The sequence below is a fragment of the Carcharodon carcharias genome, chromosome 2 (genome assembly GCF_017639515.1).
Source record: "Carcharodon carcharias isolate sCarCar2 chromosome 2, sCarCar2.pri, whole genome shotgun sequence".
NCBI lineage: Eukaryota > Metazoa > Chordata > Chondrichthyes > Lamniformes > Lamnidae > Carcharodon > Carcharodon carcharias.
In genome coordinates, this window is record NC_054468.1 from 228,743,854 (window position 1) to 228,766,242 (window position 22,389).

At 42.1% G+C, this 22,389-nt stretch overlaps 1 protein-coding gene across 2 annotated transcripts in view; it reads left to right on the forward strand.

Annotated features, from left to right (window-relative positions):
- Window positions 1-22,389, forward strand: part of vta1 (vesicle (multivesicular body) trafficking 1) — a 195,997-nt gene that overhangs the window by 168,946 nt on the left and 4,662 nt on the right. For both annotated transcript variants that reach the window (XM_041183007.1, XM_041183008.1), the window contains one exon: window positions 1,235-1,318. In XM_041183007.1, coding sequence (XP_041038941.1) covers window positions 1,235-1,318 — 84 coding nt within the window. The remainder of the gene's footprint in view (window positions 1-1,234; window positions 1,319-22,389) is intronic.

Consider the following 22,389-nt stretch of genomic DNA (forward strand, 5'->3'; position numbering starts at 1 on the left):
TTGACCCAGCATCCACATGGGCAGTTTCTGCTACGTAGTGATCAAGAGCAGTCCGCAAGTCGGTTGTCTCCTTGCTTACTCTGGGGTGCCTTCAACCTACTCATCCCAGCTGTGGTCAACCAGTTCAGCACAAAAGCAGGAACTGAAACTGGTTGAGTGTGGCATGCGTGGTTGAGATATGCGCTAACTTTGCCAACTGACCTCTGGAGTTATACACAATAGTTCCTCTAATCCATGCTACGCCTCTGGTTTCACAACTTCATGGCTTCATGAAGTGGTCAGGTATGTAATCAAGTCATGTTCCCTAACGCAGTCAGTTACCAGTCTCGGCTACAGCATTTCCCCACGAGAAATGAAGCAGAAGTGTGGCAAGCCAGACTGGTTTTTTCTGGCAATATTACCAGACTAGTTTTTCTGGCAATATTACTGGACTCAAGTTATCTGCCATTAGCAGGGAATATTGTGTTGGAAATTGGGACCCAATTGAGGAAAAGAGAAAGTATAAGCAAATGTACCTTACCCTCTTCCAAAAACATTCCATTGGATTAACACTTACGCTGTCACAGTTGCAACATCATAGGGAGTGCATTTGGAGACACATGATTTGCTGTTTGTGTGCACAAGTTTTATGGCCTGGACTTTATTCCATAAATAACTTCCAATGGCGAGAATCAGAGGGATAAATGACTTTGCATTTTCTCTATTGCTGTCACATCTAGTAAGGCTGTGAGTAAAGATCGTATGTTCTGCTGCATTGCTTCATACTACATCTCACTTTGAGATTTAATAATGCTGTGCCAGAATGTTGGTGAACATCCTGAAGGGAGGAAGGAAGAGATATTATCTTGTATATGTTAAACAATGATTGTGAAAGGAGTATGTGATCCTTGTGCATGTTTTTTTAAATATTTGTCCATTTTTTGGCAAATCTTGTCAGATCGGATCGTATGTCTTTGTGCAACCAGTAAGCGCTTTCACAGGGGTTTCGTTACCTTTTAAAAGTAGAGTGACTGGCATGGATATTAATATGAGCTGGCTAAATTTCCACATCGAGGTTGCATAAATGGTGAAATTTAATTAAAATGGAAACCCCAATCCCATTTAAACAGCAGTAAAGAGCCATTTCAGAATAATCGGTGACTTTTACGAGGGAGAACTTGCTGCTAGGTCTCTGCTGCAGTGTTTGGATCTCACTTGTTCTTTTCCCAATACTTTTCCTTTCTTCTTTTTGCAGCTTTGCCGAATACTCCAACAATACAGCCAGTGCCACAGAACGTACCAATAATTGACCCGTCGTTGTACAGCATAAAGCCTCAGGGTAAGATCAGAAACTCTTCCAAGTTTTCCAGCAGTTAGATAATTGATGCTGTATACAGCAAGTTATAATGGTCTGGTGCCACACATGAGGCCCAAGTGCTGGCAATGAGCACATCATAACATAGATCATTCATTCAGAACATCTAATGAGGATTCGACATCAATTTGACAGCAAAAACCAATGTGCTCACAACAGCTTAACTTCTTGTGCACCCAATCAAGAATGCAATCATACACAAAAGCCATGAAAACCTGAGGGCAATCAACAGAGAAGGAATGACTTGTGTATATATATCACATTATCAGGACTCAAAAATTTATCTTCAAAGTGTTTCCATTCCATTGAAGTAGCAAACATTCTATTAAAATAGCAGGCTCCCACAGCCAATTGAGCTGCATTTGTTTGGTGATATCGATTCAGAGAGGAATGTCGGCCTTCCCTCTTTTACAAGTGCATGCAGTGGGATTTTTAAATATCCACCTAAAACACAGGAGCTGTCAGACTGCGCCTTGATTTAAAGTTATACTCATTGTACAGATGTGCATAACATTAACAAGCATTTCATTGACATGACACAACTATGTGCTCCTCAATGTCTAAAAGTATAGGAAACGTTCACGTAGAATGGGTCTTCAATATGCAGTCTGTATAAATGAATATGTTCACATACATTCTGCAGGGAGAAGACTCAATACTTGAAGTGTTTTCTTTTATTCATTTAGGGGATGTGGGCTTCGCTGGCTGGGCCAGCATTTATTACCCATCCTCCCATCCTTAATTGCCTTTGAGAAGGTGGTGGTGAGCTGCCTTCTTGAATCGCTGCAGTCCATGTGGTGTAGGTACACCCACAGTGCTGTTAGGAAGGGTGTTCAGGATTTTGACTCAGCGACAGTAAAGGAACAGCGATATATTTTCAAATCAGGATGATGAGTGGCTTGGAGGGGAATTTCCAGGTGGTAGTGTTCCCATGTATCTGCTGCCCCTGTCTTTCTAGATGGTAGCGTTCGTGGGTTTGGAAGATCCCACCACAAGATTGTTGCACTGATGCGCTAGGCTCCTCGATCATTGAGAATGGGGATATTTGTGGACCCTCCTCCTCTACTGAGTTGTTTAATTGTTCACCACCATTCACGACTGCATGTGGCAGGACTGCAGAGCTTAGATCTGATCCATTAGTTGTGGATTTGCTTAGCTTTGTCTATCACATGCTGCTTATACTGTTTAGCATGCAAGTAGTCCTGTGTTGTAACTTCACCAAGTTGATATCTCATTCTTAGGTATGCCTGGTGCAGCTGGCGTCATGCCCTCCTGCACTCTTCATTGAACCGGGGTTGATCTCCTGGTTTGGTGGTAATGGTAGAGTGGGGGATATGCCAGGCCATGAGATTACAGATTGCTGATGGCCCACAGTGCCTCATGGATTTCCAGTTTTAAATTGCTAGATCTGTTTGAAATCTTTTCCATTTAGAACGGTGCTGGTACTACACAACACAATGGACGCTGAAGTCCCCCAATTAGATTACATTCTGCTTCCCCCAAGTGGTGTTCAATATGAAGGAGCACTGATTCATCAGCTGAGGGAGTGTGATAAGTGATAATCAGCATTAGGTTTCCTTGCCCACGTTTGACCTGATGCCATGAGACTTCCTGGGGTCAGAGTCGATGTTGTGGACTCCCAGGGAAACTGTAAGGTATGATTCCGTGAGTATGACTATGTCAGGCTGTTGCTTGACGAGTCTGTGTGGCAGCTCAAGCCCCAGAAGTTAGTAAGGAGGACTTTGAAGAGTCGACAGGGCTGGATTTGCTGTTGTCGTCTCCAATGCTTAGGTCAATGCAGGTGGTTCATCCAGTTTCATTCCTTTTTATTGACATTTTTGTGTTTTGATGCAATTGAGTGGCTTGCTAGGCCATTTCAGAGAGCATCCACATTACTGCAGATCTGGAGTCATATGTAGATTTTCTCCCCTAAAGGGTTCTTACGACAATTGGCAATGGCTTCATGGGTCATCTTTTAATTCCAGATTTTTATTGAATTCAAATTCCACCATCTGCCGTGGTGGATTGGAACCCGGGTCCCCAGAGCATTACTCTGGGTCCCTGGATTACCAGCCCAGTGATAATACTGCTACGCCACCGGTCAGTATTTACTGTATCTATTACTTGTAATTTATAAGTGTGAGTTAAAAGCAAATTATTAGAATTGTGCTACAAATTAGGAGGGAATCTCTTCTCCCTTTGCCATTCTGTCTTGCAAAACAAGCCCTAACATATTTGTTTACAAGTTTGCAGCATTTTGCTTTGTTTTTACGAAAGCAAAATACTGCCAATGCTGGAAATCGGAATTAAAAACAAAAGTGCTGGAAATACTCTGCAGGCCAGGCAGAAAGAAAATGGAGAGAGAGAGTTAACGTTTCAGGTCAATTCTGATGAAGGGCCGCTCAATCTAAAAGCTAACTCTGTTTCCCTCTCCATAGTTTTTCCAGCATTTTTTTTTTGTTGCTTTGTTTCTTTCTAGTTATCCTCCGGAACTTAATGCAGCACTTACAAGATGGTTCTCTCACTTTGGGTTTGAACTTAGCGTGTATTGACCGCAGTGATGTGTTTGGGGGCCCCAAAATGAACTGTTTTCTTGGCTGGTTCAGTAGAGATGCTAGCGGGATCCAATTCCAAAACACTGAACTGACCTAGTATTGCTGGAAAGTGGCTTAATGAGACCATGCAAAATGTAAATGTCACAAACTGTGGCAGTTTGGTACTTTCTAAAGACTGAGAAGGAATGAACTACATTTTATTGCATCCTGTGTTATACAAGCTACTTCATTCCAACACTTGGAGTAAAAAATATACCTTGATTTTTTAAAAATTCTCAACTTTGTTTTCAAATCCCTCCATGGCTTCACCCCTCCCTGTATTAGTAATGCCATACAGCTCCGCAACCTTTTAGGATGTTCCATCTGATTCTGGCCTCTTGGCCTCCTTTTGTGACCATGCCTTTGGATGCCTATGTCCTAAGCACCAAAATTCCCTCCCTAAACCTCTCTGTGCCTCTACCTCACTTACTTCCTTTAAGACGCTGTTTAAAACCTACTTCTTTGACTAAGCTTTTGATCAGCTGCCCTGATACCCCCTTATTTGGTTCTGTCAAATTTAGTTTTATAACAAAACAAAAATAAAAATACCTGGAAAAACTCAGCAGGTCTGACAGCATCTGCGGAGAGGAACACAGTTAACGTTTCGAGTCCGTATTTTTATTTTTGTTTTGGATTTCCAGCTTCCACAGTTTTTTGCTTTTATCTTAGTTTTATAACAATTCTGTGAAGCACCTTGGGACATTTAATTATGTTAAAGTTGCTATGTAAATACAAGTTCTTTATGTGAGAATGCTCAAGTTTCTTATTACAGGCAACCTTCTACATGTGTAATATCATAACTTTTTTAACATGCACCAGAATAGGCAGATAGCCTTGAAGGTATCTCTCAGTATGGTACGAAAGTATTAATGGCCCAGATCGCGTGATGCCTAGCCTGGGTTACATATCGGCTTGAGTATGTTACAGGATGTAAGGAAATATACAATAGAAAAGGCCAGTCTGCCCTCGAGGTTTTTCATTTCGCACACCACATTTATTTTCTTTACAACGTTTCCTGTCTTCTCCCTTTGTAATCTTGTAAGACTCTACAATATCAGCCTAACTAATACCACTCGAGCCCGACCAGTGTTTTGGGCTTCTAATCAAATTCCCTCGGATGTGGTCTGGTGTTTTATTAGCCTTGTTGATTAAAGTTTTGCATTGACTATTCTTTTGAAGCATTTAGTTTATTGGTACAACTAAGTCGTTTTCCATTATTGCACTTTTACGAAGCACAGGAAACATACAGTGTAATCAGAGTCAGTTATCAATGTCATCGGTTGCTCCAGATTTTAATTCCAACTTTGCAAGCCAAAACCCCACATTAATGTTATTAAATTAGTTGGCAGCAGACTCATAGACCAGAGTTACCTTTGTTTCAAAGTCTGCCACTGGGTTACGGTCAATGGTTATAATAGCATAAACACAGGAAGTGGATTCCTGGAATCTAAATCTCTTATGACCCACAACAAAAAAGCATTTATAGACCAGCTTAGAGGACTTATTGAAGTGAGACCAAATGTGTTACAGGTCACTTTGATAGTCTTTGGGTCCCTTTCGTTTAAAACTCATTGACCCTGGAGAAGGGAACATAACCAAACCCATGAATGGTGGCTTTGATTCTCCGTGACCTTCCTAATTTTTTTTTTTGTTCCAAAAATTGAACAGAACATCTAACTGGAACAAAACCACAAATGGCAGCTGAGTAATAGAGTGCAAATATTTTTCTCTATTTAAAAAAAAATTGCTTTTATTATTCAATTTCAGCATGGGATTGCAGATAGTTTATTTGTCTGTACAGAACAGAAAATAGTTAACTTGAAATAAGAACTCAAGAAAGAGTGCGAGAGTTAAACTGTGATGCATATCTATCATATAATGATGGGTCCAATCAGGTTTCCAGTTTACATCTTTCTTCCAAATGGGTCTGTGGAGATTCATGCATGATTGTACTAGGCACAAGAACTATGCTAATTGGTGCAAGTATACTGTAGGTTTTAGAAATGGTTATTCGTTCTCACTAAATGCCAGTTAAGAGTTTAATAATCATAGGGATTTTGGATCAGAGTTATTATTTAATGTGCATTTCATAAGGAAAGAAAATAATTGCTATGTAATATTGTTATAGGACATTGCTGTAATCAGTCTGCCAGCCCTACTACATTCCTCACAATTTCCAGAGGAAGGTTGTTCTTCAGTCTTCCCAAATGGATTGACTTGTATAATTTAAAGTAAACGTTGCCATATTTATGTGTTGCTTTTTGCCTGAACAGCCTTGTAGACACCAAAAAAAAACCCTATTACTCAGTACTAGAACAAATATCTCAGCTTAATGTGAAACAGAAAATGCTGGAAACTCAGCAGGTCTAGCAGCATCTGCGGAGAGAGAAAGAGAGTTAAAGTGTCGAGTCCGTATGACCCTTCTTCAGAGCTCTGTGGAGAGAGAAACAGAGTTAACGTTTCAAGTCCGTATGACCCTTCTGGACCTGCTGAGTTTTTCCAACATTTTCTGTTTTTGTTTTTGTTTCAGATTTCCAGCATCTGCAGTATTTTGCTTCTTATCTCAGCCTAATGTGCTTGCCATCTGCAATAAGGACTTTTGTGGTCCCTTATTTAAAGAAAGATGCATGCCGGGTATACGTGTGATATCCCCCCCTTGACAATACACAATTAGTTGTCTCAAATTGGAAGTTTATGAGATGGATAAGCCCCAGGAGATTGTATTACAAATAATCTTCCTCATCCTATAAAATCTGGTTGAGACATGCATTGAGCACATTCATTACTAATATTTTTCACAAATCTTTTTGATGTGTTTTCCACAGATTGCTAAATTATAAAATGTTTTTTAAAAAACTTTCACATGCTTTTCTTTAGAATCTCCTTTCTGCATGTCTGTAGCTTATAGCACTTCCTTTGAATATTTCAGTCTCCCTGACCAAAACAATTGTGAATGGGATTTACATCAAGAGGGAACCTGAACACCTTTCACAATGTGCCAGTTCTCTTTAGCATTTTTGCAACTAATTAAGTTAACACTTTTTTCTGAGTATTTTGAGTTTGAGCTAACTGACATTGTTTCAGATGCAGTCAGATTTCTCAAGTGTTTTTCTATTGATCTCCAGGCATTGGGAGACCCAGCCACAAACCCAATCCCAATCTATTGTACATGCACAGATTGGCCAGGAGAAAAAAAAAACAAAAACAGAATTACCTGGAAAAACTCAGCAGGTCTGGCAGCATCGGCGGAGAAGAAAAGAGTTGACGTTTCGAGTCCTCATGACCCTTCGACAGAACTTGAGTTCGAGTCCAGGAAAGAGCTGAAATATAAGCTGGTTTAAGGTGTGTGTGTGGGGGGCGGAGAGATAGAGCGACAGAGAGGTGGAGGGGGTTGGTGTGGTTGTAGCGACAAACAAGCAGTGATAGAAGCAGATCATCAAAAGATGTCAACAACAATAGTACAATAGAACACATAGGTGTTAAAGTTAAAGTTGGTGATATTATCTAAACGAATGTGCTAATTAAGAATGGATGGTAGGGCACTCAAGGTATAGCTCTAGTGGGTTTTTTTTTTATATAATGGAAATAGGTGGGAAAAGGAATACCATCCATTCTTAATTAGCACATTCGTTTAGATAATATCACCAACTTTAACTTTAACACCTATGTGTTCTATTGTACTATTGTTGTTGACATCTTTTGATGATCTGCTTCTATCACTGCTTGTTTGTCGCTACAACCACACCAACCCCCTCCACCTCTCTGTCGCTCTATCTCTCCGCCCCCCACACACACACCTTAAACCAGCTTATATTTCAGCTCTTTCCTGGACTCGAACTCAAGTTCTGTCGAAGGGTCATGAGGACTCGAAACGTCAACTCTTTTCTTCTCCGCCGATGCTGCCAGACCTGCTGAGTTTTTCCAGGTAATTCTGTTTTTGTTTTGGATTTCCAGCATCCGCAGTTTTTTTTTGTTTTTATCTTTGGCCAGGAGAGTTTGGCTTTAAGCAACGTCAGTAGGAAGTGCTGTCACTCCTCCTAAATATCCAAGACTTCCATTGTGCTATGACTTGCCTTTACAGTATGAACAACTTATTTATTGGAGTTATAGACTGGGGCAGGTGAGACTCTTTTCAAAAGGTCCTATCGATACCTAAAAACATAATTGGGCATTACACATTTCCTGATTGTGGGACCTTGCTGTGTACAAATTGGCTGCTGCATCTCCTATATAACAACAGTGACTTAATTAGTCATACAGCGCTTGAAGTTGTGAAAGGACCTGTACAAATGCAAGTCTTTCTTGCATTCTTTATCCAAGCAGTTCATCTGTGGAGAATTTTATTTTGTATCACACTCCTGATTAAGCACCTCCCCTTTGTACATGAGGCACAGCTCTGCCTTGACAACATGGAGTTCCAGAATTCCCAAGATAAAAGTAAAATACTGCGGATGCTGGAAATCTGAAACAAAACAGAAAATGCTGGAAAAACTCGGCAGGTCTGACAACATCTGTGGAGAGAGAATCAGAGTTGAGGTTTCGAGTCCATACGACCCTTCTTCAGAGCTACAGAGAAGTAGAAACATGATGAAACTTATACTGTTTAAGGGGGGTGGAGCAGATAAAGCTGGATAGAAGGCCAGTGATAGGTGGGAGCAAAGGAGAGATTGACAAAGATGTCATGGACAAAAGGACAAAGGAAGTGTTAATGGTAGTGGTAAGGGCTAATAAAGGTGTTGGTAGTGGTAAAGATAAGAAAGCAGAATGTGATAATAGCAGGACAAGAGTAAGCACTCTAAAAAGAGCAATATGAACAAGTAATAGATGGCCCTTGTGGGGTTGGGGGGGTGGGGGAAAGGGGTCAAAATGGGATTAAAACGGGGGATAAAACAATGAATAAGTGAACAAAAGTAAGTGGATAAAAAATAAAAACGAGTTTTCAAAAAAGGGATAAAAAGGGGGTGAAAGTAGAGGAGAGAGTTCATGGTCTGAAGTTGTTGAACTCGATGTTAAGTCCAAATGCCTAATTGGAAGATGGGGTGTTGTCCCGCCAGTTTGCATTGGACTTCACTGGAACAGTGCAGCAGACCAAGGATGGATATGTAGGCATGAGAGCAGGGTGGTGTGTTGAAATGGCAAGCAACAGGAAGGTCTGGGTCATGCTTGCGGACAGACTGAAGGTGTTCTGCAAATGGGATGAGGTGATGGGGGATTGAACCAGGGTATACCGGAGGGAAAGGTCCCTATGGAATGCTGACCGGGGCGGTTGGGGGGTGTTGGGGGTGTGGTGTGCTGATGAGGGGAAGATGTGGTGGCATCATGCTGGAGTTGGCAGAAATGGCGTAGGATGACCCTTTGAATGCACAGGCTGGTGGGGTGAAAAGTTAGGACAAGGGGAACCCTATCATGGTTCTGGGAGGAAGAGGAAGGTGTGAGGGCAAAGACACAGGAGATGGATCGGACACGGTAGAGGACCCTGTCAACCACAGCGGGTCAGCTAAGGAAGAAGGAAGGCATGTCAAAAGCGTCGTTTTGGAAAGTGGCATCATCGGGACGGAGGCAAAGGACCTGGGAAAATGGGATGGAGTCCTTACAGGAAGCAGGGTGTGAGGAGCTGTAGAGGCAGCTGTGGGAGTCGACTGGCTTGTGATGAATATTGGTGGACAGTCTATTGTCAGAAATGGAGACGGAGAGGTCAAGGAAGAGAAGGGAAGTGTCGGAGATGAACCATGTAAAGGTGATAGAGGGGTAGAAATCAAAAGCAAAATTGATAAATCTTTCCAGGACCAAACAAGAGCATGAAGCGGCACCAGAACAGCCATCGATGCACCGATCAACCAGAATTCCCAACCTCTTGCTTGCGTGAAATTCCCATTTGACACTGTTTAAACAGACTCACTCCAGATGATGGCACCGTATGTTTTACTTGGCACCTATAACACCCAATCACCTCGAGGCTTCACTGAAAAACAACAAGCGGAATGGGCACTGAGCCACATGCTAGAAGTCAAGAAGGTGACAGGAGGTTAAGTGAAAATGTTGTGTTCTGAGAAGGATTTTTTTAAATAAAGGCAGTAATTTAGAGAGCAGAGTGATTGAGAGCATGAGTCCCAAAGGGTAAAGCCATGGTGACTGAATTGTGAGGAACGGGACTGAATAAATGTACCTTGAATTTTCTTTCATTTCACATGAACCTAATATTTCCATTATTTTGGTGTTTTTTTTATTTCCATTACTTGAATTCTCTTGTATAATATTGCACTTTAATTTTCTCTGTGCTATTTTTGGTGCGTCACTTAATGCATTCGCATGAATTCCAGCCTGTGCTGTTCCAGCACAGCTATTAAGCAATTAGTATTAATTAGGTTAAGTGTTAATACAGCACAATGTAATACAACTTAAGTAACGGAATAGACCCCTTTGTTCTATTACTACGTTATTTGGGAGGAAATGGTACTAAATTGGGCACAGCTTTCTTAAGTTGTGCCTAAAGTTGATTCAACTCCAGACAAACCCTCATCCCCCTTCCAGCTCCTTCTCTTACCCCTCCGCTTCCAGACAGAACATGTACTTTCATACGTTCAGGGAGAATCCTTGGCATTTTGGCTTGCACCTTCTCAGTGTCACCGAACAACTGTCACTGAGCCCAGGCTACTTCAGCAACCTTATCACTGTAATAACGTTTTGTTCTGTCAATTCTTACACACCATCAGGCTTGGTAACTTCACCAAGCCAGTGAGATGAATGTCAGCAAAAGAAGTGTCAAAATTACCTATAATTTTGTAACTGTTCTGATTTTTCAACGAGGGATTTGTTCTACAAAGGCCTGGGAATTATTTTCCCCAAAGTAGATTGGTTAAGTAGGAAGGCATGGGTAAATGTTAGTAAAAGACTTTTTCTCTTGTATAGCAATGCTGAGAGCTGAGATAATTTCTCGGGCCACAGGTTCAAATTCAATCACCATCGGTTGTCAACTGCTGGCCGTCAATATATAGATAACCAAAGAAATTAAATGTGTTTTATTTGAGCCTTTGTTCTTTTCCTTATCCAGCTGCTTTAGCCTCATCACATTGTGCTCCTGAGGCAGGATTCCTTTACTTAAGTTTCAACCTTCCCCCTTGTGAGGATGAGGGCCACTGTAGTTGTTGGTTACATTTATTAGGAGATATGCAGAAACCTGCTCATACACCTCTCTCTCTCGGTCAGCAGCATCAGATGCTGTGCCAATTCTCTCTTCTATATAATTAACTCCACTCTGTAAATTTTATTCCCCTAATCCCTTAAGAGGCCATGATCTTTCAGAGTCACATTAATCTGGATGGAGATCAGTCAGCCAATTGTTGCCTGAGGGACCTTATTAATATAGATGGAAATATTGTCACCTCAAAGCAACACCAGGCTGACTGCTATATTTACTGAAAATTGCTCCAATAGAAAACAGGTGCATGTGAGAGCAGAGAAGATAAACTTTGGAAAGGTAATTTCTTAGAGAAACTTAAAACTAGTTACAGACTCCAGGCAAGGGCTATGGTTTCAATCTGTGCACTGTGATCTTTAATTTCACTGCAAATTTAATATGTCCATATTTAATTGCAATTTTTCCATGAGTAATTGTGCTTGATAATTTCTGGGAGTCTCAGTGCTTGGCAAAAGAACATTTTACACTCTTTGAACACCACTACATCAAGAAATTCCTGCAACTAGTTTGATAAAGGTGAACTCTGTCTGCACTGCACCAGTTGTGTACCTTAAACCCAAACTTAGTATCAAACTCAGTCTCTCTTCATCCACTTAAAAACAAGTCCCAAATCATAATGAATTGTCAGAGCAGCATTCTTTGACCTATGTGACTGGTTTAAAATGGCCCTAAAAATGTTCCACTTTAGCCCCGTCACAACTTCCCACCTCTTAGTAAATTCAGTTGTACAGTTGTCAAAATTACACATCGCATGTTATAAATTATTTCACCGTTCTCCCTTGGACTTCCAAACTTTTTCTGAGAAATTGCTTCTTAAGGTTTCATCGACATAAAAATTTCTAGATGAAAATAGACCCACTCCATCTAATTCACCTCATGTCATCCTGGTAGTGTCATAATACAACAATAATGAAGTTATTGTCTAATCAGAGCAGTTGATCTCTGTGAATGAGTCTGCAGCAGACCCAGACATGAGGTGAGCCCAGTGGTGGAGAGTTTTGAGAACCATAAGTAACCTGTTCTTCCCAAGCTACACTCACCAGATGTCACCTCTTGCATTGGTCATATAACATTTCTCCAAATGTAACTTGCTGCATGAAACCTGTCTAATTGTCTTTCTTTCACCTGTATTCATGTGGGTGATTTCCAGTTTAAAGATGTTGAGCTGTGGTGAAAAGAATGAGTTCTAATCCATTGTCCTGCCTGGCTCTGTTAATTGAACTTATTATTGAAGTAAGTTTATTTAACACAATAGTCTTCACTTATTAGTTTCCATTGACACCTCACAAAATGCTTAACTTGCCAGGAAATTTCGAGAGGTTGTTTCTATTTCTCTGGTATTTCAACTCTTCATTTTTTTCCCCACCAACTACTCAAAACTATGGGAACTGTTTACCTCCAGATTATTCCCCCCTTCTTGCAACCTGCAGGATTTTAAAAGCCAAACTAGGAACTTCCTGAACTCAACTGCTCAATTTATCTCACCTAATTTACTCTTTTTCAAGCTTGGTGGTATCCGAGTTTTTGCTGGTTCATCACAAGCATAATAGCTGATTGGAAGTCAGGGAACATTTGCCACCTCAAGTGCTTTATTGCATTTTGGATCCACACTGTTATGCTGCAAAAGAGGTCTTTGAACGGTGCATACTTCTCATTCAAGAGTTAGACCATAATGCACTGCCCTTCCCCTTTAATATTCAACATCAGGAACACTTTCTGTACTGACCAAATGCTTTAATTTAAGGTTGAGCCTCTTTGTTCAAGTTTCCTTCTACAAGAGGATATCGTTTCTGTATCTGTTCTATTGATTCCTTTTATCATTTTAAGGCCCACTGTTAGGTAGCTCCTCAATCTTCTGCGTTCACGGGAATATAAGCAAAGTTTATGCTGGTATTGGAACTGGGAATGTTTCATACTCGTCAAAAAGGAGGCCCTGTCCTGTGCTTGGAGTGCAACAATTATATTTTCACTGCTGAATAGTCTGTTAGCACTCAGTGTTCAGGCTCGCAAGAGGAACGGGAATGATCGTGTGACAAGGTACTGAAGGCTACCAGTGCCTGTCAAACTGTATCACCAGCACTGGAGGATGTTTACAGGGAGACAGTAGCATAGTGGTAATGTCACTGAACAATTAATCCAGAGGCTCAGGCTAATGCTCTGGGGACATGGGTTCAAATCCCACCCCAGCAATTGCTGGAACTTAAATTCAATTAATAAATCTGGAATATAAAGCTAGTATCAGTAATGGTGACCGTGATAACTATCATCGATTGTTGTAAAATCCCATCTGGTTCACTGATGTCCTTGAGGGAAGGAAAATCTGCCATCCTTACCTGGTCTAGCCTACGTGTGACTCCAGACCCACAGCAACGCGGTTGACTCTTAAAATTAGGGACGGCGTCTAGTCAGCGCCACCCACATCCCATGAATGAATAAAAAAAAAATAGAAAACATGCCAGTGGACTAGCACACTGCATGTCTGGGGGAGCACACGTCCTCCGAGCTCATCTGAAGCATTAGCCTGGGACTGCAAGGGCCCAGTTTCTGTGTGTCGCCAAGAGGCACAGCTGAACGCTTGACGACGGAGAGGCTGTGTACTCTCAGAGAGATTTACACATTTGAGTCTCTTTTTCGCACTGATGCTAGCCAGCGGTGTAGGCCAAAAATGAGAAGCAAACTAGCACATAAAAGCAGAAAGTATGCTAACTCTCTGCACCCACACACTAGATGATCACATAATGTTGTGATAATCATGTTTGCCTGAAACATGAAGGGTCTCTGGTTTGAAACTGGGCAGTTTCTCTATAAGAACAAAAGCAGGTTGCAGGAAATATATGGACCAAAGAAAGCAATCCATTCAGGGAGAGTTTTGATTCTAAACTGAAAAATTGACAAACAGCATCTCTGATGTTCATTCACCAGAGGACTAAACAAGAGGAAGTATATTGCATTGTCCAGTTAAGCATCACGTGTTTGCTGCAAGCTTGAGAACACAGTTGTTCCTCCCACCACCCAGTTCGTGAAGGAGAATATTTCACTGCGAATGCACCACGGACAAAGGAATGCTCAGTGGTTCTCAGCATTCCTCTTGTGCTGTTCTATGGTAGCCAGAAATAGAAGTTTACAAAAAATTATTTTGGCAGAAGACATATGACCGAAATTATGTTCCCTCTTTCTCTCTCTTCCATCCCCCACTCTTCCATTGAGGTCCACTCATTCATACGAGCAATCTTTCACTGTCCAGTGAATCTGGTAGCTTCTGCTTTCTATTCTTACTTTATTTTCTGCCGACAGTTTAATAGATATTTTCCTGGGTAGTGGGGGTGCGAAGGAGTAAGGAGGATTTCTAAAACCCTATTAACCGCTGAAGGGAAATAGTGTAACTGCTACAGAAAGTATTTCATTACCATTTAACAGATATTGCACTACTAAGTCAATTAAAAAAAAATACAGAAAGCTGATGAAATCTAGCACTTCCGGACTCCCAGTATAATGACGACTTGCATTTATGTAACTCTTTCAACATCAAAATGTCCCAAGGTGCTTCGCAGAAGCTTTCCCTTTCCCTCTTCAGGCACTATTTCCTAACAGACCATTGACAGCCATGAGCCTCCATGTTAATCTTGCTCTCGAGGTGTGGATCATCTTCATTGGTGGTATATACATCCTGTTTGTGAGGCTCTTTAAAAAGATTGTTCTTTGTCTATGCCGATCCCTTTAACCATCGATCTTTCCCATCCGCATCCGACTTTCTAAATCATGATTTCTTATTACGTGCCCAAGAAATTCCCACTGTCTCTTCCTGATCTTGGTTAGCAGAGTTCCTTTGGTCTCAGATTTTACTAGCACCTCTTCATTGTGTGGCTTGTCCAATTTATTTTCATTATTCACCTCAAAAAAACACAACTCTGCAACCTCAATTCTTCTCTGCATTACTTCACTGAGCATCCAACACCTGCTTCACAGGAGCATTATCAAATAAAATTTGAAACCTAGGCTGATAAGGAGATATTAGGAAAGCTGAGCAAAATCTTGGTCAAGGTAAGGTTTTAAAAGAGGAAATGCAAGCGGAGAGGTGTAGGGAGGGAATGCTAGAGTTTGGGCCCCAAGCAGCAGAAGACATAGCTGATATTGGTGGAACAATCAAAATCAGAGATGTGCAAGAGGCCAGAGGAAGAGGAACACAGAGACCTTGTAAAGCTTTAGGACTCGAGATTACACAGATAGGAAGGGGTGAGACCGTGGAGTGATTGGATTGAAAGAATGGTGACTTTAAGTTGAATCCTTATAGGTCAGAGGGCACAGGGATTCTTCTGTAAATGTTTTTTTGATCATTTATTTCCTTTCTATACTGTGCTTCCACAGTTCAGAGAGAATGCTGTATTCTTTGGATCACAGGGGAAATGCAGTAATGTGTAAGAAATGAGTAAGAAGTTTGAGTCATCAGCTTAATGTTTTGTTTCATGTATCATAGAATGGATTCAATTATGTATAGGAAAGTAGCTGCACAAGAGAAAATATTGTGTATTTTTTTCTTCTTTCTTAAACCTTTGTTGCCTCTCCCACTCCCTTTGGGACTCTGGTTTTAAAACCTCTTGCTTTGAATACAGAATTCTAAAACCCTCAGTCTTGGGGTTTCTTGAGCACTGTTTGATAAAGAGCAGGGAGTTCACCCAGTATCTTAGCCAGCATTCCTCCATCAGCCAACAACACGTGTGTACATTGCTGTTTGTGAGGGCCTTGTTGTTTGGACAAAAGTGTTCTTTCATTTACCGGTAGAACAAGTCATTTCCAAGAGCTTGGAGAAGTTGGAGACACAGGATGAAGTGCTGTGTGTTAGCAAGTCTCAATAAAAATTGTCAGTGTGAGGAAGAGGGGAGGCAGAGGTGTAATGGACTAGTAATCCAAAGACCCAGGGTTCGAATCCTACCATGGCAGATGGCAATAAAAATTTGGAATTAACCATTGTCAATTGTCATAAAAACCCATCTGGTTCACTAATGCCCTTTAGGGAAGGAAATCTGTCATCCTTACCTGATCTGGCCTACATGTGACTGTAGACACAGACTTTTAACTGCCCTCTAACATGGCCTAACAAACCGCTAAAAAAATCTAAAAGGAATGAAACCAGCTGGACCACCCGGACCACAAGAAACGACAATGGCAAACTCAGCCCTGTCCTCCTTTGTAACAGTTGGGGGCTAGTGCCAAAATTGGGGGAGCTGTCTCACAGACTAGTCAAGCAACAGCCTTACAAAGTCATATTCATGGAATTATACCTTGCAGACAATGTCCCAGACACCACCATCACTATCACTGTCCCACTGGCAGGACAGACCCAGCAGAGGTGTGGCACGGAGCGGCACAGTAGTACTCAGTCGGGAGGGAGTTTCCCTGGGAGTCCTCAAAATCGACTCTGAACCGCTTGAAGCCTCCAGGACAAAACCTCCTGCTGATTACCACATCCCTTAGCTGATGCATCAGTGCTCCTCCATGTTGAACACCACTTGGAGGAAGCACTGAGGGTGGCGAGTACGCAGAATGTACTTCAGTGTTCATCACCGAGAGTGGCTTGATAGCACCACTGCAGACCAAGCTGGCCAAGCTGCTAAACTGGGTCTGCAGTAGGTGGTGAGGGAACCAACGAAAGGGCAAAACATACTTGACCTCATTATCACCAACCTGCCCGCCGCACATCCATAACAGCTTCAGTAGGAGTGACCGCCTCATAGTCCTTGTGACAACAAAGCCCCGTATTCACATTGAAGACTCCCTCCATTGTGTCATGTAGCACTAGCACCATATTGGATAAGATTTTGAACAGATCTAGCAACCCAAGACAGGGCATTCATTGAGGCACTGTGGCCCATCAGCAGCAGCAGCAGAACTGTACTCAACCACCATCTGTAACCTCATGGCCCAGCATATCCCCCACTCTACCATTATCATCAAGCCAGGGGGCCAACTCCGGTTTAATGAAGAGCGCAGGAGAGCATGCCAGGAACTGCATCAGACATACCTAAAAACGATGTGGCAACCTGGTGAAGCTCCAGCACAAGACTACTTGTGTGCCAAACAACATAAGCAGCAAACGATAGACAGATCTATGCGATTCCACAACCAACCAATCAGGTCTGAGATCTGCAGTCCTGCCACATCCAGTTGTGAGTGGCGAAGGACAATTAAACAACTCATTGGAGGAGGAGGCTCCACAAATACCCCCATCCTCAATGATGGGAGAGCCCAGCACATCAACGCAAATGCACAGCAGTACTTGCAACAATCTTCAGCCAGAAGTGTCAAATGGATGATCCACCTTGGCCTCCTCCAGACGTCCCCAACATCACAGTTGCCAGTCTTCAGCCAATTTAGTTTACTCCACGTGATAGCAAGAAACAGCCGAAGCATTAGATACTACAAAGGCTATGGACCCTGACAAAATTCCAGCAATAGTACTGAAGACTTGTGCTCCAGAACTTGCTGTGCCCCTAGCCAAGCTGTTCCAGTACAGCTACAATACTGGCATTTACCCGGCTATGTGGAAAATTGCCCAGGTATTTCCTGTACACAAAAAGCAGGACAATTCTGACTTGGCCAATTATCGCCCCATCAGTCCATTCTCGATCAACAGTAAAGTGAGGGAAGGGATCGGCAACAGTGTAATCAAGTGGCAATTGCTTAGCAATAACCTGCTCATTGACAGTCAGTTTGGGTTCCACCAGGGCCACTCAGCTCCTGACCTCATTACAGTCTTAGTTCAAACATGGACAAGACAGCTAAATTCCAGAGGTGAGGTGAGAGTCACTGCCCTTGACGTCAAGGTAGCATTTGACTGAGTATGGCATTAAGGAGCCCTAGCAAAACTCTAGTCGATGGGAGTCGGTCGGGGAGCTCTCCGCTGGTTGGAGTCATACCTAGCACAAAGGAAGATGGTTGTGGTTGTTGGAGGTCAGTCATCTCAATACCAGGACATCACTGCAGGAGTTCCTCAGGGTAGTGTCCTCGGCCCAACCATCTTTATCAAAGACCTTCTTTCCATCATAAGGTCAGAAGTGAATGATGTTCCCTGATGATTGCACAATATTTAGCACCATTCGCAATCACTCATCTGAAGCAGTCCAAGTCCAAATGCAGCAAGACCTGACAATATCCAGAGTTGTACTGACAAAGTAGCAAGTATTGTTCACACCACACAAGTGTCAGGCAATGATCATCTCCAACAAGAGAAATCTAACCATCATCCTTTGACATTCATTGGCATTACTGTTACATAGCTGAAGTCCCCCACAATTGACATCCTGGTAGTCACCATTAACCAGAAACTGAACTGGACTAGCCATATAAGTACTGGGCAACAAGAGCAGTTCAGAGGCTAGGAGTCCTGCAGTGAGTAACTCACCTCTTGATTCCCCAAAGCCAGTCTACCATCTATAAGGCACAAGCCAGGAGTATGTTGGAATACTCTCCACTTGCCTGGATGAGTGCAGTTCCAAGAACATACGAGAAGCTTGACACCATCCAGGATACAGCAGCCAGCTTGATTGGCTTCACATCCACAAACGTTCACTCCCTCCACCACCGATGCACAGTGGCTGCAGTGTGCACTATCTACAAGATGTACTGCAGGAACTCACCAAGCCTCCTAAGACAGCACGTTCCAAACACACAACCGCTACCATCTAGAAGGACAAGGGCAGCAAATGCCTGGGAACACCACTACCTGCAAACTCCCCGTCAAGCCACTCACCATCCTGACTTGGAAATATATCGCCGTTCCTTCACTGCCACTGGGTCAAAATCCTGCAACCTCCTCCCTAACAGCACTGTGGGTGTATCTACACCATACGGACTGCAGTGGTTCAAGAAGGCAGCTCACCACCACCACCATCTCGGGTCAATTAGGGATGGGCAATAAGTGCTGGCCTCGCCAGTGACACCCACATCTCATGAATGAATAAAAAAAAAGAAAGGCTTCTTCTCTGCTGTTTTATTGTTACCTTCCATAATTTTGCCACAACGAGGCAAATATAATAGCAGCCTATGCAGAGCCATTTGTCCATCTGGTCTTGTACAGGCCTTGGGACCCTGATACTTGCTTGTCATTCTGAGCATCAGGAATTCGTCTGGGGACTTAAAAGGAATGAAAAAACTCTAGGGTGTGCGTGCAAGAACTGCAAGCTAATTTTAATGGTCACATTTATCACAAGCTAGCAAATGTGTGGAACTTCCTGAAGATTTCTTCATTCTAATCATTGCAACCCAACACAATATTACAATCTTCACAGAGGACAAAGGGAGACTCTCTTGGTATTCTCAGGCCAGCTATGCTGCTTGTATTACACCCTCACCTGCCATAATGATCAAAATTGCAAATTAGATCCAGATCAGGAAGACTGGTTGGCTGGAAAATGCAAATAAGCATCAAAGTGACACTGGAATGTTGCTTGTTTTCTGAGGATGTGCCTCATGCATGACCACGAGATTCAAGAAGCACCTGATCCATTCGCTTTAGTATGATAGGAAGGGAGATCCAGGTTACGTTGTGCTAAGCTGTATAATTATCCAACGTTGACTGAAAGAGGTGTTTTGAGGACGCTTGGTTTTGAGTTCGCCCAGATTCCAAGGAAAGAATTCAGTGCTGATTTTTTAAGATATTCGAATATTAGGAGAATCAAAGCATTCGGCTGTCTTTCCAGGGAGATCTAAGGAGGGTGTTCGCTTGCTCACTGACATTGGCCAAGTGGACAATTCTCCAGCGTCTTCAAATCATTGTGCAGGTACCTATCAAAAGGAAAAGGGCATAATACGAAGTAACACAAATGTTTTCAACATGATTCACCTTGTCATTCAGTTTTGAGCAGGTATATAGAGAAGGATAGTGTAAGAATATATAGCGAGGATTGGGATGGTCATCTGGAGGAAGACAACAGCTGCTTAATGTAGGAAGAATAATGGATATGGGGACTGAGTTACAGGCTGGAATCTGAGGTGTTCCGATCTATGATTTTGCTTGCATGACAAATGAGAAGTTGAGGGCACATTTTGACTTCTTCATTGAAGTTACCTGATACTTTGGAGAGAAAAATATTCTCCCTCATCACCCTGCTGGCTCTTTTGCCAATTATCTTAAACGTGTGTCATAATGGTGGTTACAGCACAGAAGGAGGCCATTTGGCCCTTCATTTCCATGCTGGCCTACTACAAGAGCAAGCCAGCTAGTTCCACTCCTGTTCTTTTTCTGTAACCCTGCAATCTCTTTTTCTCTTTAACTCTTGTCTTTCTGTCTTTCTCTCCACAGATGCTGTCAGACCTGCTGAGTTTTTCCAGCAATTTTTGTTTTTGTTTCAGATTTCTAGCATCCTCAGTATTTTGCTTTTATCTGATACTTTGCTTAATTATCTGAGATAACTTATATTCTAAATCAAATAACATTGTCATGATGGCTCCTGACCTCCTCTTCTGCTTAAATGTGTTCCATTAAAGGCAGATGAATTGTACACTGAAGCTTGAGGTACATGGGAATGGCTTATGAAAATGCAATTTCTTTGAGGGATTCTGGTGGAAGAAGGAAAGCATTGAGTTCATCCTGGCGTTTTCATTGACATAGTTGCTTACTGTGAGGTTATAGTGAGAAGGGAGTTGTGCTTGAAATATGATCTTTTTTCGCTTTTCCACTGTAACTATAAACCTCCCCTCCCCTTCCAAGGCAAAACTCTACCCTGCACCCTGACCATAAAATGAGCCCCCCAAATTAACTAGCCATTTGCCTTATTATTGTCACTGGTACAGAATGGTTGCTCCCTCTGCTACATAACAAGCAGCTGGATTTCAAAAAGTCACTAATTGTGTGAAACACTTAAGTGTTTTGGTGTAATAAGGTGCTTTGCAAATGCAAGCATTTCACTTTTTATTGCAGCAACGAATTCAAACTCGTTTTGTACTCTGTAGTTTAGTGCACTCAGCTCCTGCCCATTTAATGCTAGTCCGAAACTATCTTTGAAGTAGATCCGTGTGGGTGTCGGGTCTGTTTTAAATTGGTTTTAAATATTGGCTCCCACTATTTGTTCTAATTGCTCAGCCCATTGTACGTAACATTAGACCAAGTCCCAGGGCAACTGTAGAAATGAATAAATGGCTTTTTCAGCATTTTTCAAAACAGCACAGTGAACAATGGCTTGAGCTGGGACATTTAAACTCCATCTGAACAGCCACCTCATGAGGCTCACTGATAGCTTTGTCATTGAAATCCCCCTTTTTGTTCTGCTAACCTCCCAGTCGTTAATAAATAGTATCAGAAAGCACAGAAGTTGGTTATTCAGCCCCTTGCGCCTGTGTCGGCTCTTTGAAAGTGCTATCCTGTTAATCAAACAACCATTCCTTCCCCATAACCCTGCAAAATGTTCCTTCTCAAATGTATATCCAGTGCCCTTTTGAAAGTTACTATTGAATCTGCTTTCACCACCTTTCAGGCAGTGCATTCCAGATCATTGTAACCCACTTAATTAAAAATATTCTCCTCATCTCCCTGCTAGCTCTGTTGCCAGTTATCTTAAATGTGTGTCATACAGTGGTTACAGCACAGAAGGAGGCCATTTGGCCTGTTGTGTCCATGCTGGCTTATTGCAAGAGCAAGTCAGCTAGTCCCACTCCTGTCCTTTTTCTGTCATCCTGCAATTATTTTTTTTCTCTTCAGGCGCTTATCCAATCCCCTTTTGAAAGTCATGGTTGAATCTGCCTCCACCACAGTCTCAGGCAGTGTATTCCAGATCCTAACCACACACGGTGCAAAAAAAAAATTCCTTATTTCACCATTGGCTTGTTCAGCCAATGGTACAGTTTTTCCCATATCTACTCTGTCTAGACCCCTCATGATTTTTGTACACTTCTATCAAATCTCCTCTTAACTTCCCCTTCTCCAAGAAGAACATCCTCAGCTTCTCCAATCTATGCACATAACTAAAGTCCCTGATCCCTAGAACCATCCTCAGAAATCTTTCCTGCACCTTCCCTAATACTTTCACATTCTTCCTAAGGTTGGGTGCCAGAATTGGTCGCAATACTCCAGTTGCAGCTAAACCAGTGTTTTATACAGGTTCATCATAACTTCTGCTTTTGTATGCCTCTATTTATAAAACCTGGGATCCCGTATGCCTTTTTAATTTCTTTCCCAACCTTCTTTACAGCCTTCAATGATTTGTGCACATATACCCCAGGTCAGTCTGTTCTTGCATCCCCTTTAGAAT